The 16248-nt window shown below is 47.5% G+C and overlaps 1 protein-coding gene across 1 annotated transcript in view; it reads right to left on the reverse strand.

The window, feature by feature from the left end:
• Positions 1–3496: 3496 nt before the first annotated feature.
• The window catches only part of LOC114508775 (phosphatidylinositol 3,4,5-trisphosphate 3-phosphatase TPTE2-like), a 40844-nt gene continuing 28092 nt past the window's right edge, over positions 3497–16248 (reverse strand). Inside the window, exons 11-17 of the mRNA XM_036011686.1 lie at positions 15772–15833; positions 13966–14046; positions 12364–12469; positions 10099–10178; positions 7516–7608; positions 5948–6018; positions 3497–4136 (exon numbers count right to left, since the gene is read on the reverse strand). Coding sequence (XP_035867579.1) covers positions 4013–4136; positions 5948–6018; positions 7516–7608; positions 10099–10178; positions 12364–12469; positions 13966–14046; positions 15772–15833 — 617 coding nt within the window. The 3' untranslated portion in view covers positions 3497–4012. The remainder of the gene's footprint in view (positions 4137–5947; positions 6019–7515; positions 7609–10098; positions 10179–12363; positions 12470–13965; positions 14047–15771; positions 15834–16248) is intronic.

The following is a 16248-nucleotide window of genomic DNA, read 5'->3' on the forward strand; positions in this document are numbered from 1 at the left end:
GCGGAGGCGCCGCGTCGGGCTTGGCCGGATGCCATTCTGTCTTTTAAAGTGGTTAAACCTCTTGCTGTTAAGTTTTAGATCATTCTGTTCCACCCAGGTTAGTAAAGTCTGCTTAAGAAAACCAGCAGCATCCTGATATGTTCTGCTGTAAGTTTCTTGTGCTCGAAGAACCACGTTGGGTCCCAACAAAGCAACCCCGGGAGACCCTAAGCTAATTTTCTTTCCTTGAGGGGAAGCAGAAGAGTGTGGCAAGTCACGGCCAGAAACTGGGACGGATCTTGGAGGGTTGGCGAAGAGAAACCCCAACTGCATCTCCTTAGATCAAAGGCAAGATTCTGACAAATTGGGGGTTCCAGTACTGAAAAGGGTAGTTCTTACTCCTTACTCTGGAATCCTACCCAGAGACAGGAAAGCATTTTCTCTCTGTTCAGCGAAGCCCGCCCCCTGACCCGCACTCTGCGGATTAGCGTGGCAAGAGTTCAAAGGGCACGGTACAGCCTGTTTGACCACACCCGTGTTCCCCTATCACCAGTGAACAGGGACCGACGCAGCCGTAAGGTGGGAGGAACCCGAGAGCGTGTCTTCCCTGGTCCCGCCTCCAGGGAGCCCAGTTAGGCAGAGCAGAAAGATGGCTTTTGTCAGAAGCGCAACAGGGACCCTTTGTGGGATTTTTTGAGGACAAAGAGCGCACCTGCACCTGGGCCGCCTGCCAGGGTCGACGGTGATGGCGGCTTGGGCAGCCCAGGGCTCTGCTGCCCTCTGTGCCACTTGGCACCCACCAGCCCTTCTCTAACACTTCTCCAATGAAGGCATTCCCCCAAGACACTCCCCGCCTTTTAAAAAATGTCTGCTGTGGACTTCAGCCAAGACGGAGTTGCAGGTAGACACACTGTGCCTCCTTGCACAACCAAGAGGACAACACAAATTTCAAAACAAAAGACAACCAGAACTGCCAGAAAATCAAACTGCATGGAAGTCCGACAACCAAGGAGTAAAGAAGAAACACTCACCCAGGCCTGCAGGAGGGGCAGAGACGGGCAGCCGGGTAGAGAGGACTTGAAGCGAGACAGTGGCTGGTGGAGTGGGGTTCCCAAATCCGCATGTGGATAAACCGGGAGGAACAACTAGGGAGCAAGACAGACCCACAACCAAGGGCTACAGGGGGAAATAAAGCCTCACACCTCTGACTGAAAACACCTGTGGGGGTTGTGGCAGTGGGAGAAACTCCCAGCCTCACAGGAGAGTTGGTTGGAAAGAACCACAGGGTCCTAGAATGTACATAAAACCCACACACCCAGGAACCAGCACCAGAGGGCCCCGTTTGCTTGTGGGAAGTGGGGGAAGTGATTGAAAGCCAGCAGAGTGAGGAGCAAGTGACACTGTTCCCTCTCAGACCCTCCCTCACATACAGCATCACAACGTAGCCACGTGGGCTGCACCCCTCCCCCAACAACTAAGGTTCTGCCCTTCACCATATAACACGTATGTCAAGACAAAACAAAAATGACCCAAACAAAAGAACAGATCAAAGCTCCAGACAAAATACAACCAAGTGACAAAGAGATAACCAACCTATCAGATGCACAGTTCAAAACACTGGTGATCAGGATGCTCCAGGAACTCTTTGGGTACTGCAACAGCATAAAAAAGACCCAGGCAGCAATGAAGGTTGCATTATATGAAATAAAGAGAAATCTACAGAGAACCAACAGTGATGGGAAGGAAAGCAGGACTCAGATCAACAGTTTGGCGCAGAAGAAAGAAACATTGAACCAGAACAGAATGAAGAAACGAGAATTCAAAAAAATGGGGAGATGCTTAGGAACCTCCAGGACATCTTTACATGTTCCAACATCCAAATCATAGGGGTGCCAGAAGGAGAAGAGGAACAGCAAGAAATTGAAAACTTACTTGAACAAATAATGAAGGAGAACTTCCCCAATCTAGCCAAGGAAATAGACTTTCAGGAAGTCCAGGAAGCTCAGAGAGTCCCAAAGAAGTTGGGCCCAAGGAGGAATACACCAAGGCACATCACAATTACATTACCCAAGATTAAAGAGATGGAGAGAATCTTAAAAGCAGCAAGAGAAAAGGAGTTACCTACAAAGGAGTTCCCATTAGACTGTCAGCTGATTTCTCAAAAGAAATCTTGCAGGCAAGAAGGGGCTGGAAAGAAGTATTCCAAGTCATGAAAGGAAGGGACCTACATCCAAGATTGTTCTATCCAGCAAAGCTATCATTTAGAATGGAAGGACAGATAAAGAGCTTCCCAGATAAGGTCAAGTGAAAGGAATTCATCATCACCAAGCCCTTATTATTTGAAATGTTAAAGGAATGTATCTAAGAAAAAGAAGATTAAAAATATGGACAGTAAAATGACAACAAACTCATAGCTATTAACAACTGAACAACAACAACAACAACAACAACAACAAAAAAACCCCCCAAAACTAAGCAAACAACCAGAACAGGAGCAGAATCACAGAAATGGAGATCACATGGAGGGTTATCAGTGGGGGAGTGGGAGGAGGAGAGAGGGGGAAAGGTACAGAGAATAAGTGGCCTAAATGGTAGGTAGAAAATAGACAGGGGGAGGTTAAGGACAGTACAGGAAATATAAAAGCCAAAGAACTTATATGTACGACCCATGGACATGAACTAAAGAGGGGGAATGCAGGTGGGATGGGTTGTGCAGGGCAGAGGGGAATAAAGGGGGGGAAATGGGACAACAATAATAACATAATCAATACATTTTAAAAAATACCTGCTGTGGCAACCACCAGGCCTTCTGAGCTGCTATCAGGGTGGTTAGTGGGTAGTGTTGCTGGTTACAACACTGTTTAGTTGGGGCAGTCTGCCCCAAGCCCCCAAGCCCCCAAACCCGATCTCCCCTGCTCAAACTGTTTCTTTAATGTGTTCTTTGTGCAGAGCGCATGGTTTTTCAGGACTGAGTGTAGCATTTTAACAGATGCACTGTGTTTCTTATTCGCTGCTACCTGTTTCCCGATGGATTTAACTTACCAATTACAGGAAAAATCACTCAAGGGCAATTTCAATAAAGCCAAACCAGAGCTGTTCTCCAGGACAAGTACGGCATTATGATCCAGTGGCAGAGAAGACACTCAGACTAAAATAGGACCGGGTACCAAAGAGAAGAGGACTCCTCGTGGACACGGGACTGACCAGTGCTTACAATGAAAAGGTGACCTTCCTTCGCAGGGTCCCCAGGCTCAGGTGAAGCTGGTTTGAGCGGGGGTGGGGAATAATCACCTAGCTCTCCCTCCCCTTCCCCCGCAAACATTTCCTCCGACTTCACTTGTGATGTTGCACAAAAGCAGGAGCTACTGAAGGTTCTTTATCCTTCACAGTGACACGGTCCTCCACCCTCCCCAGCGTCTGTGCGTGTGACCGCAGGGAGCTTGCTCAGCTCTGTGTGGTGCGTGGGGAGCGTGGGGAGCGAGAGACAGGCAGGCGCTGGGGCGGGGCCTGCTGTGGGGACATTGCTGTGGGTTTCAGACGGTCTTTGCTGCCAATCTGGTGTTTGTCAGTTTGTAAATCAGAGGGGGGAAGAAAATAGAGGCTGCTTTTCTAATATGAAGTTATAATGTGAAACCGAGCAGGGACGAAATACTCGTCCAAAAATACAGAACTAAATGAAGTGAACCCACCATATAGGGGAGAGTCACGGTTTTTAAATACCTCAGTTACTTTCATATGGAAGTTCTAATTCACGTTGTTAAAAGCGGTAAACGATGTTCCTGCGGACTGCGTCCAAACTTGCCTCAATACAAAACTTTGTGTGACGTATATTCCTTCAAAGAGGAAAAAGAAGATCGCCATTGACATATTCCTTTGTCTGTATTTAATATGTATTTAATAGGTTTTTCGAGAACATATGTACATGTATGTAAATACATTAGTGTACCAGAGAGGAAACAGGGTTTGAAAACATAAATATGGGGCAGGGGTTGGGAAGAATATGATTCTGTCCTGGAAGGGGAATTCTACTTAATCAGGTATCAGCGACAACTTGATCAATGGCATCAAAATATATTTCAACGGCAAATCCTGGACGATAAATTTTCCATGTTTTTGGTTTATGGGGATTGTCCAATTTATCCCTCGAAAGATAAAGCCTAGAAGAGAAGAACAAAGTTGCGTGTTAGGGCTCACGGGAACGCCATTCGGCAGGGCCCCTCTGTGTAAGCTGCAGAGTAGACTCGCTGGCTGTGGCCGGCCTCTGCCCCTTCCTGTGAGCCTCTGTTCCCGCCCTCTCCAGCGAGATGCAAAATGTCTTTGTCTTCCTAAACAACACACAGTAGCCACGCATCACTGATTCTCTTGACTTTGCCTTTTATGGGATTAATGACATCCGGATTCAATAAAATAAATTTCTATGTGTGACAGAAATCCGTGAGAGAGACTAGATGGGTATTAACATCTGTAATAAAATACTGTCTTTTTTTATCCTCACCCAGGGGTGTGCTTATTAATTGTAAGAGAGGAGGAGGGAGAGAGAAAAGGGGAGAAGAACATTGATGTGGGAGAGAAACAGCACGTGCCCAGCTGGGTACTGAACCTGCAATGCAAGTATGTGTCCTGACAGGGAATTGAACCCACAGCCTTTTGATTTATGGGACGATGCTCCAACCAACCGAGCCACACCAGCCAGGGCAGAGCACTGAGCGCCTTTCCAATGATGAAGTTGGCATTTTCAGTTGATTAACAGTCTCGTAACTAATAAAAACAGCTTCTCCAGGTAGTATGAAAATTTGAATGTCGAAGAAATCTTTAAAAACATGTGAAAGTGGGGAGGAAAGCGATCTAACTCGTTGCCTCACCTACATGAACATGGCCTTTTAAAGGGCAAAAATTGTGTCCTTTCTTTAGCGAGCACCCCTTCTGAGGAGTACATCACATGAAGTTCCACCAGATGTCTGTTTGAGGGACTTTGCTCCTGTTACGAGTTAAAGTTTATTGTCTGTATACATCCAAGGAACTAAACTGGCAAAACATTTTCATCCAATCCAAAGAACACTCTATTAAAATCCACTAAATGTGTGTGCATTATTAAGTGTGTAGGTTAGATGTTCAATTTACCGTTCTCTTACTGGACTTGAAGTGTGATTAGATGCAGTTCAGGTTTGAAGAACGGGCCAGAATTTGTGTAACGAAAACCATCAATTCCTGCCACACGCAATCACAACCATTGCAAAAACTCATCTGTGTGATTCTCTGAATATTATTTTTCCTTTTGTATCGGGTGGTCTGGTCATACCAATAATCTCAAATTTTCAGCACCACAGAACAAATAAATACTCAAAGTGGAGAACTGCTGGAGTCAGGAATGAGTTTTTGGACATGGTAAAAGGTTCTTTGGAAAAATAGTCTTCCAATCGGTTAATAATACCTTTTTAAAAGTGGTTCTGAATTTAGTTATTCGAAATCACTTTTAAACGGGAGACTATTAATGATTTTTTTAGCCATCTTCACTGATACCAAGTCTTGCCACTTCTGCCCTAGTGTATCAATCAGCTTCAAAGCCAAAGCCTCACGGGTGATGCCTTACCTTGACACAGGATTTGCTGATGACTGGTCACCAGAAAACCAATCCGTATGAAGGAGAGCTGTCCTGTTTAAGGCACTGAGCAGACCCGAGCTTCCATGGGAGGGATTTACTACCACACTCAAGATGTGACCATACACATGTAGGCTATGTTTTAGCCTACAACGCCATCCTGTGGCAGGGACCTCGGGGATTATCTCGAGAACAGCCTCATTTTTAAAATAACCAGGTTAAGAGAGTATGTGAATGAAGAATGGCGACTTGAGCATTTGTTGGTTTCTGTGAACTGAGCCTACGGCACTCGGCAAAGCAAGTGCCCTCACACCTTACACAGGCGTGGGGGGCAAGGCTGCTTCCCCTGGAGTGTGCCGTGAGCCGTACCTGTTGTTCTGTATGAAGGACGTGTGGAACCAAAAGAAAAACGGGCAGTTGTCGTAGTCTTTTGGAAGAACCTAAAAATACACGGTTAAAAAAAAAGGGTTAGTCTTCAGAGTAAAATTGATACTGAGAGCTAATCACTTTAAAGGGATTAAAATTCCTTCCTCTATTCATTTAAGTATTTATCAAACAATTGTAGCCATTCAGGGTGTGGCACTTGGTGTCTCAGGGATGACCCTGGGGACGCACTGGAGGAGGCTCTAAGTGATTGGTGTTTCCATCGAAACTGCCAAGGAAATGTATTTGTTCTATGATGGATAGTCATACATTTTAGTCTGGATTAGATAGTGCTAAACAGAATCTACTAAGGATCTGGGCCTCTGTATGCCCGCAAATATCACCCATTTCTACAAGGAGGAGCTATGATAAAATTAACTGTCATTGATGGTAATAGGAACACCGAAAGTTTTTGAATGTGCTTTCATTTCACGGCCCTTGAAGATCGTAAAGGCCTCGTACTCCCAGCAACCCCTGGGCCAGTGCCCCTCCACAGTGCTCAGCTCGGAGGCCAGTGGCTGAGAGAGAATTCAGGCTGGTTCCGTTGTTCAAGGGGTAATCGTTCAACACGGGAGCTATCCCCGCCACTTGCTTCAGCACGTGTACGATTTCAGTGTTCAGTGGATTCTCCCCAAGAGGGCGTGCACAGGGGCTCACGGAGGGCACGGGAGAGAAGTTTTACCTCGATGGACATAGTGTCTCATTGGCAGTTTAGGCCGACAGTTTAATAGGAAAATGAATTGAAATTATCGAGACTTAGAAATGTGTTGTAGACAGAGTAATGCCCAGACATACATTTTATGACATGTAAATGATACATTTTTGATATTCTGAGCAATGACAGCAGCAGAATTCTCATTTTTCATAAAGTAAATATCAGACTAAAAATGCTATTTATAATGTATTACATAACGATTCAGGGAAAAGTAAAATTTTCACTTTAAAGTATTTTATAAATTATGTAGAGCAATGTGTTTTAAACATATAAAAGAAGAATGTAATGCATGCTATGCAGTAAAACATGCCTTTGTCTTTTTTTACATCTTAGGTTTTATATTATTTATGTGAAAATACATGCGAATTGTATAAACTCTAGGAAATATTGAGCAAAAATGTTAAATTACATTATGTTCTTTTTAAAAAAAATAGTGTTATGGCCCTGGCTGGCATAGCTCAATGGATTGAGCTCGGGCTGTGAACCAGAGCATCGCAGGTTCGATTCCCAGTCAGGGCACATGCCTAGGTTGCAGGCCACGGCCCCCAGCAACCGCACATTGATGTTTCTCTCTCTCTCTCTCTCTCTCCCTCCCTTCCCTCTCTAAAAATAAATAAATAAAATCTTTAAAAAATAAAAATAAATAGTGTTATGGATCTGGCTTGGTTTTGTCTTCCTCCCCGTCTAGGAGTCAATGTTGCCCTCTCCCCTGCCAGGTGTGTGACAGAGGTGATCCCAAACCAGCATCTTTCCAGAAGCCCAGCTAGAATGACAGCGGGGGTGGCGTACGGCCACTCACCGAGGACAGGAACTGCACCTTCACGTCGTCGTGCAGAATGGGGCAGTTGCAGAGGTGGATGCTCACTGTGTCCTTTTCCACGTCGTGGACAATCTGTGAAGGGACACAGGGCATTCAGGGAGTGAGACACTGCGACAGCTGATACCGGGATAAGTCCATCAGCGGGGTTCTTGGAGACTCCCTCTATTCACCAAGGACTCTTGGGCTCATAGCCCTATTACTACATGCATACATAAGTGTTAATCGTTATTTCTATAAAGTTGTGATACTGTTGTCTACATTTTTAAAAGGCCAATAGGTTTGAGGGAGGGGGACACTGTTAAAAAGCAAAGCATTCGGTTTCCTATTAGGGTTTACCCCAGTCAACATTACTGTCGTGTGTGTTGTGTGTCCTTGGTTTTCATAGTTTGGGGATACAGTAAGTTTTTAAGCTGGCATCCGCAGTCCAAAAGCAATGCCTAACTGGCCGTGTTCTGTCAAACAAACATCACAGGCCTCGTCCAGAGCGGATTGCTCAGTGAAGAGACCAAAGAGAGGCCAAGCTTCTGGAATGAACTCTTCGAAGCCATACTGAGTATTTCTTTGTTAGCGACTCATCCTGGTGTAGCAGTGCTACCCACAGTGAGAGAGGTCTCTGCTTAGATCCTGTGAAAAGCCAAAGGAAGGGACAGACTGAGTTGGTAGCTCGGGGAGCTGTGCCATAAGGCACGAGAACGGGATGGCATATAATGGCATGTCGAGCTGTGTGTTTGGGGGAGGTTACCAGGAAGTGTTGAGTGAGCAAGCATCGCTGGGGAGGCAGAACTTGAGTGGAATGTGGAAGGATTTCTGTCAACAGGATTCCTGGAAAGAATAGAGTTCAGAGGAGGCTAGTGTCATGGGTAGGGGAGGAGGAAAGACCAGCTAAAACATGAAGCAGAAATTACAAAGTTGTGCTCCAAAGGCCACCCGGGTCCCAGTCTACTTGGGCGGGAGTCTGCAGGTCAAGATACCGATGGAAATGAGCTCAAGTGTCATAGGGCTGCATCTGGAGAGTTCGAGAGTCAGGGAAATAAGAATGAAGTTGTGGAAGACTGTGGTGGGGCATTTCCTATGTGACAAAGCAGCCTGACAGTTATTACAGATAACATTTACTTAGTCATTTAGAGCTTACAGAGCCACTTCGCATGGATTACCCAATTTAAGTCCTCACAGTACTTGAAACATTGTCTTTATTTTATAGATAAGAATATTGACACAAAGATATTAACTGTCTTTGACTACGGGCACACAGTGTGTCTCCTGCTCCCCTTACAGCTTTTTACCAGGAGGGCAGTATTTCAGGGTGTGTATTGTAGGACTCTGTATTCTGCATTGTTTAAGGAGAAAAAAGGTAAGGAGACGATTGTAGAAATATAGGCGTGAGCAAATGGGGTCCCAGACTACGTAGTGGCGATGGAATGGAAAGGAAGGGAGAGCAGAGAGATTTCAAAGGCATCAGCAGCAGGACGCAGGTGGCCAAGGCAAAGAGCAAAATCAAAGACGAGGCCAATTTTGAAGGCCTGAGTGAGAGAACACTGGTGACATGAGCAGAAGCGAAAGAAAAGCTCATTTGACAAATTTTAATTGAGGAATGTGTTTTTTTTTCTTTTCATTGGGGTGACACTGGTTTACACAACTCTACAACGCATCACCTGTACACTGTGCTGTGTGGTCACCACTCCGAGTCAAGTCTCCTTGCATCACCGTTTATCCCCCTCTGTACCCTCCTCCACCTACACCCCCTGCCCGCACTCCGTGGCAACCACCACACTGTTGTCCAGGCCCATGAGTTTTTTCTCTTTTTCTTTTCTGCTCAATCTCTCCATCCCTAACCCAGCCCGCTTCATGACAACTGTTAGCCTGCCCTCCTCCTATGGGTCTGTCTCTGTTTTGCTGGTTAGTTCATTTTGTTCATTCGATTCCACATATGAGTGAAATCGTATGGTGTTTGTCTTCCTCTGACTGGCTTACTTCATTCAGCATAATAACCTCCAGCGCCGTCCATGCTGTCACAAAGGGTAAGATTTCCCTCTTTTTATGGCTGAGTGGTATTCCCTTGTGTAAACGGACCACAGCATTTTCCATCCATGCATCTACTGATGGGCACTTGGGCTACTTCCAAATCTTGACTATTGTAAATAAAGCTACAGTGTACATAGGGGTACATCTATTTTTTCAAATTAGGGTCTTGGATTTCTTCAGATAAATTCCCAGAAGTGCAATTTCTGGGTCAAAAGGCAGTTCCATTTGTAATGTTTTGAGGTAACCCCACACTGTTTTCCATAGCAGCTGCCCCAGTCGCATTCCCACCAACAGTGCACAAGGGTTCCCCTTTGTCCACATCCTCGCCAGCACTTGTGTGTTGATTTATTTGGAAAAACCTACTTGGAATCATGAGTTAAATCTAGCTCCACCTTGCATTCAAACCCAGCGGCACCCAGCTGGATAGCACCCCAAAGCAACACAGCCCCTCTCTGTGGTGAGCGAGGGGTCTGGCCGGTCAGCATGCTGAACTGACACAGAAATTTAAAACAATGATTTTTCGGTCGTGTGTTCTCTTACCTTACAGTTCTTAGAAGCAGAACAGGAAAAGACAACCTTTTGGCGCATTATTATTTGTACTTTTAGATCCTCTCCATTGCCTTTTCCAACACCTGAATGGAAAGAAAAAGTCAGAGTAAAGATCAAAACGTCTCACCAATTAGCAGTATGAATTAAAAAGAGAAGAAATCCCAGCTAACAGTGTATCAATATTGAATCATTTGAGTTTGCATGAATTTTGTCTTTGAACGGCAAGGCTTCGAGCCAATTCTGTCTCCTAAAGCAGACTTTATTAGTCTGGAGGAAAGAAACAAAAATAAAAGACTTCTACTTCAGCTTCTAAGCTTCACCCGTCTAGAAAATAGAAATTGGGGAAAGGGACTTCCAGCCTTTCTTGCTAATGCGTTGCCATCTTCAGATTTCAGATGACGATATTTCTCAACAGCAGTCTAAATTGCCCTTTCCCTTGTTCCAAGAGAGCAGTTTCTGGGACAATAGTGGACACCTGGGCATTCCTGTAGTGTTCAGCATCATTTATAGCTAAATGGGTTTTTGTCCTTTTTTTTTTTCAATTCAAACGATCCCCTTCCTATATAGGCTTTCCTCAAAGGGCTCATTTCTCAAGGCTCCAATTACTTTTTATTGCTTTCCCCTCAACCCTGCATAGTTCACTTAAATATGCAGGGGACTCAACAAAAGTACGGAACTAAAACAAATACTCCCATAAAGCCATATAGTAACCATTCTTGATTGTTGGTTTTGTTTTCATTTACTTCTGTTTCCACTAACGGCACGTTATTAACTGGTCGTTTGGACTCTGCGTGCCCCAGTCCCCCCACTACCACAGAGGCTGCAGGACTTCCCCCACTGACACCAGGGGCACAAGGACTTAAACCAAGTCACGTACTCATCATGTGATAAGAAAAGGGCATTGATTTACAAGCTTAATTCCCATGCATTTAAAAAAAATGTTAAGTAATCCCATGATTTAAAAATGAATGGTAAAAAAGACAGGAATTGAAAAAATCGATGTCTCACCCAGTCCACACCTATTTAAGTCTCCACCCCCAAGTCGACAGCCACACTTTCTGTTTCTTGTTTTATGCACTTATAATCAAATATAAGTATCCATTCTCCCACAGGTTTTACAAACATGCGTACACACGAATATAAAATCACATTTCTTCCTTTCTTCTGGTGGACACTGTTGCAGAGCAGAGCACCGGGCTGTACCTTGCCCGTTTTAAAGCACGTGTTGGAAATTATTTAACTCGCCCATTAACAAGGGACCAGCACACGGCTGCAGCCAGTCCGAAGTCCCGCACACTTACAGGCAGGGAAGACTCGGGGCTGGAGGCCGGTTCCTGACCCCACCTCTTTTTCTGTCTCCCGCAAGGCTGTGTCTCCCTGCTGCTGGGGGTGACGGGGGATCTGGTCGACTCCTCTGAAGTGCATTCGGGTTTTTATTCCTGGTGGTAAGTGCTAGTGGCTGGGGGTTAAGGACACCCCACCGAGCCCCGGTTCCCCAGCTCCTCCTGCTTGTGCAGACTCAGGCCAGGAGACCCAAGGGCTGGCCCCTAGAAAGCATTGCTCGACCCCGGCCTGGACAGGGCCCGGCCTCTGCATGCCCCCCACGGCTGCGGCCGGCCAGCGCTTCATCTGAGCGCTCACTCCTCGGCTCTGCTCCCCAGCCAGGGCTCAGAGGGGGTGGGCCCGGGCCCAAAGCACGTGCTTGGTAGTCGTTTGTGAAAAAGAATTTGCAGCAACACAATTTATGTACACTTCAGGCATTTAAGGCATTTTGACAGAGTTGCTGAAGGTGAGAGAGTGACAGGTGGAGGAGGGAGGGGACAGGGAGAGACCAGGGGGATGGCACAGATGTAGGCCACAAAGTGAAGTGGGCGTGCCTCTGCCAGGACAAACCTGGAGAGGTGGGTGCGGGGAGGAAGGGGGTGTGTCCAGCACCCACGGGCCCTTTCTGTCTTCTGACTCAAAGGGTCTGCTCTGAGAAGCCCACCCCGGGCATCAGTGAGAACAGAAGGAAAGGGGGCAGAGTAGCTCACACAGGTGACGGGGAAGGAAGAGAGAAGATGCCCAATGGCTGGTAGTACGGCTGCAGCACTGCAGGCTGACAGCTGATGGTGGGGGGTGCGGGGGTCCCATGCACGGATGTCCAACATGACAGCTCTGAGCTGGGGTGCCCGTGCACACAAGTACGGGCAAAATCCTCCCAAACAGTAAGATCATTACTCCCCCCAGTTCTCCAGTAATGCATACAGCGCTTACCGTGAATTGAATAAATAACAATTTTTTTTATCCTAAGCAAGTTTCTTGGAGGGAGAGTCAAGTTATAGATGTTTTTCACATCTGCAAAATATCCAACATATCGGCTCTGGAAAAGAAAACAGAAGCCTCAATTTACTCGGCGATGGAAAAGGTCGAAAATCAGCATACCTGATTTTTTGTCCATGTGGAACTGAAGGGGAGCCATTTGGTAAGGAAATGTTTGGGGTGCCTTTGTATAACCATGCACTTCTGTGGGTGTTGTCTCATGACCGGACATCTACGTTGGGAAAAAACGCCGTGGGAAGTCACGGGAAAGAGCAGGTGCTGCTGACAGCTGCCACCATGGAGAGGGTGGTGAGCTGGCCGAGCCAACACTGCAGCTACCTCCCAGCGAGACGCAGCCACCGGCGACTGGGGAAGACTGTAGCTGAGGGTCGGAGCTTTGCTGTGACTGAGTTAAAGGAGAGTTTTTGGTTTTAGCGACCAGTAGGCAAGTAGCCTTGCAGGCATGAGAGGGGACAGAGGAAAACCTCAAGGGGAAGACCTCCGCAGGCCAGTGGCAGACACCTGTCCCCTTGCCTCTGCCAGGTACCCTTTCCTGTCTTCCCACTCCCCCAGTTCTACGTGCGCAGGGAAGCCCTGGGAATCCCCTTAGCCCAGCCCTTCTCCGGTGGCCAGCAGCTCACTCTTGCTGAAGAGTTCTGGTGCTGAACGTGGACTAAAAAGTTCATGCGCTTCCCCACCCACCAGGAAATGTTAAGAAAATTAACTGCCTTGCTGCCCTGGCCAGTGTGGCTCAGTTGGTTGGATGTCGTTCTGTACACCAAAAGGTTGGGGGTTCGATTCCTGGTCAGGGCACGTGCCTAGGTTGCGAGTTCCATCCCTAGTGGGGATGCGTAAGGGAGGCAATCAATCAATGTTTTTCTCTTTCTCCCTTCCTTTCTCTCTAAAATCAGTAAAAATACTAAACACTTTTTTGAAAAAAAAAAATATATATATAACTGCCATACTTCCCCTGAGAAAGGGCCCTTGGAAAAGAAAGCACGTGCAAGTTCTGAGCCCAGGGGAGCATGGCAGGTAGTCCACAGGGAATGGCGGGCAGCGCAGGGTCAGAAGGTGGTGGCATCTGAGGAGTGCCACCCACGCAGCAGGAACTCTGTCCCTGGGCTGGCCGGCGCAGCTCTCCACACACCGCACCACATGCGAGCACGCACGTGCGCACACACACACACACACACATGCACACACGACACTCTGCAAGGGTTGAATCACCCTTAGTGCAGCATCATGAAGGACTCAGTTTTGACTGCTGACAACAGTCGGGAACCTCCTCCCTTCTCTGGGAAGGGAGTCGGCGCCTGAACTCCGTCTGCAGTACCCAGTGTCAAGTGGGGAGCAGGGCGCTCTGGGGAGAGCCCAGTGCTTGCGACGCCCAGGCAGTGCCTGAAGCGTGGGTCTCGGCCTCTGGGACGGGGAAGGCCCATCACTGGGCACCCAAGTGCGGCTGCCTGACCACCAAGGAGAAGCCTGAACCGCAACCGCAAAACAGGTGCCAATCTTCGCCCAGTTCCCCAGAGACCCATCTTTACAAAGAAAACTTACCTGAGAAGGAGTTTCCACTCCCTGAAACTTTTTGCTGGTGGTTCTATCTGTTCGTCGTTCTCCAAAAAAGTGAAGGCTTTCCTGTGGAAAAGGCGACAATCCGACCGTGGCTCACCCGCCCTTCCCACTCCTGCGTAAGGCATTCTTAGGGTTTCTGAGGGCGTGTGTTTCCCTGGGTCCTCGGTCTTTGGGCAGAGGCTGCCCCGAGTGCCAGAATGAACAAAGCCACATGGAGGCCTGCTCTCATTCAAAGATGCATCAGGGTGGGAACTGCAGAGCTGGAGAGAACTTACATCGCCTGATCTGTCTTCCGACCTTCCCATTTCACAAACGGAGAAGGCGGAGACCAAAAGGAAACCAGTGACCTGTCATGGGGACGCGCGCAGCCGGTTAGAGACAGCGCGGGCCTGGCGCACCGGGCCCTGGCTCTCCGCCTAAGGCTGGGGATCGGTGGCTTTCAGACTTTTTTTATTTTAAAAGCCACAGTCCACATTAAGAAACCAAGGAGATGCACACGCCGCACTGAAACAGACTTTCACAAGACAATACCTACCTTTTGACGTTTCCTAACCTATTCCATGTTGTTAAAACTATACAAGTGGCAATCGAATAACTCATGGATAGACTGTGATGTATACTTTAAAAAACACTGGCCTAGCCCTGGCTGATGTGGCTCAGTGGATTGAATTTGAATTTGGTTCAAAGCCCAGGCTGCGCGAACCAAAGGGTCACCGGTTCGATTCCCAGTTAGAGCACATGCCTGGGTTGTGGGCCAGGTCCCCACTGGGGAGCGTGTGACAGGCAACTGCACATTGATGTTTCTCTCCCTCTCTTTCCCCCCTCCCTTCCCCTCTCTCTAAAAATTAATAAATAAAATCTTTATTAAAAAAAAAACCACTGTCCTCGAACATTCATGGTCATAACCTGCGTGTCTCAACCCAGAACGGAAGCAGGCGGCGGGAACAGAGCGCGGGGCATCGTGCACAGCCGCCGCTCCCCTGCTCAGCTGCAGGCCCCGTGAGAAGCCGAGCCGCTGGGAGCGTGCCCTCCGAGTGGACGCTTCTCAGCAAGATCATGGCAGGAAAAAAAAAAGACCAAGAACCCTGCTTTAAGAAGTATAAACAGCCCACCCTATCTTCTTGGAAATTCCCGGGGGCACAGACCCCACAGATACTGAGTATGCAAGGATAACATCAGGAGAGACTTCGTTCTGAGCTGGAACCTAGTTAGCCCTTCCGAGGATCAAGGGCCTTCGGAGACTTACCGAACCAATCTTGCAATCTGTCTTGTGAGAAAGGAGGAAGTCCCATAATGGGTCGGAGCAGGGCCAGACTAGGCGAGACGGTTGAAGTCTTGATTGGCTGAGCTTTCTTGAACTTGCACGACTCAGCCTTACCTTACCTTAACCTTGCCCCTACTGGGTGCTGTCTGTATTTGCCATGTTGATAGCGTATATGTTATGGATATTTTTACATTGATTGTGATTTTTTACAATATTTCAGTAGAATGTTATTTATTTCCACTCTGGGTATTTTGGCATTCTCTTAAGTCTGTGCCCAAGGTGAGGGTCGTGCTGGCCTCCCCCTGGTCCTGGACCAGAGTAAGGGGTGTCTGGGTCAGTTACAACTAACACAAGCAAACAAGGAAGGGTTAAAGCCAGGCTTTCCCGTTACAGCCCCCCCGCCCCGCCCAGTTACAATTCTATCAATACGACGACTCACACAAGCATCCCACCCCACCAGGAACATTCCAGAGCGAGCAAGCTCAACCAGCGTATGACAAAGTGTGCGGGCGCATCCCTCCTACCTCCGCGGTTGTGAACAGCCCACAGGCAATAAGGTAGGCGCAGGCCATCGTTCCAGTCCGTCCTAGAAAAAGAGAGAGAAGTTCACGAACCATTGTCCAAGGTTGTACATGGTCTACAAATACTCTCCGAAATATTCCGGGGCCATTTTGCACTGGTTTCCTCTAACTCTGAAAGTGCGCGTTCAGAACATTTCAGTTCAGGAGTAGCCGAAGCTGTTTCATGGCTCCGAGGTTCTGCCAGGCAACCCTCCTCACCGCGAGCAGGAACTCGCACGCGCTCCAGTGGGCCGTCCCCACGGCATCGCGGCTGGAGGGTGCAGTCACTGGCAGAGGCCACCTGCTCCACTCCAGGAATGGGACGCTGAAGAGCTACTCGCTGATTAAGAACTAATTAAATATGCTGTTTGTCTTTTTTTTTAAGATTTTATTTATTTATTTATATTTTAGAGAGGGAAGGGAGGGAGAAAGAGAGAGAGA

The sequence above is a fragment of the Phyllostomus discolor genome, chromosome 11, assembly GCF_004126475.2.
Source record: "Phyllostomus discolor isolate MPI-MPIP mPhyDis1 chromosome 11, mPhyDis1.pri.v3, whole genome shotgun sequence".
Lineage (NCBI taxonomy): Eukaryota > Metazoa > Chordata > Mammalia > Chiroptera > Phyllostomidae > Phyllostomus > Phyllostomus discolor.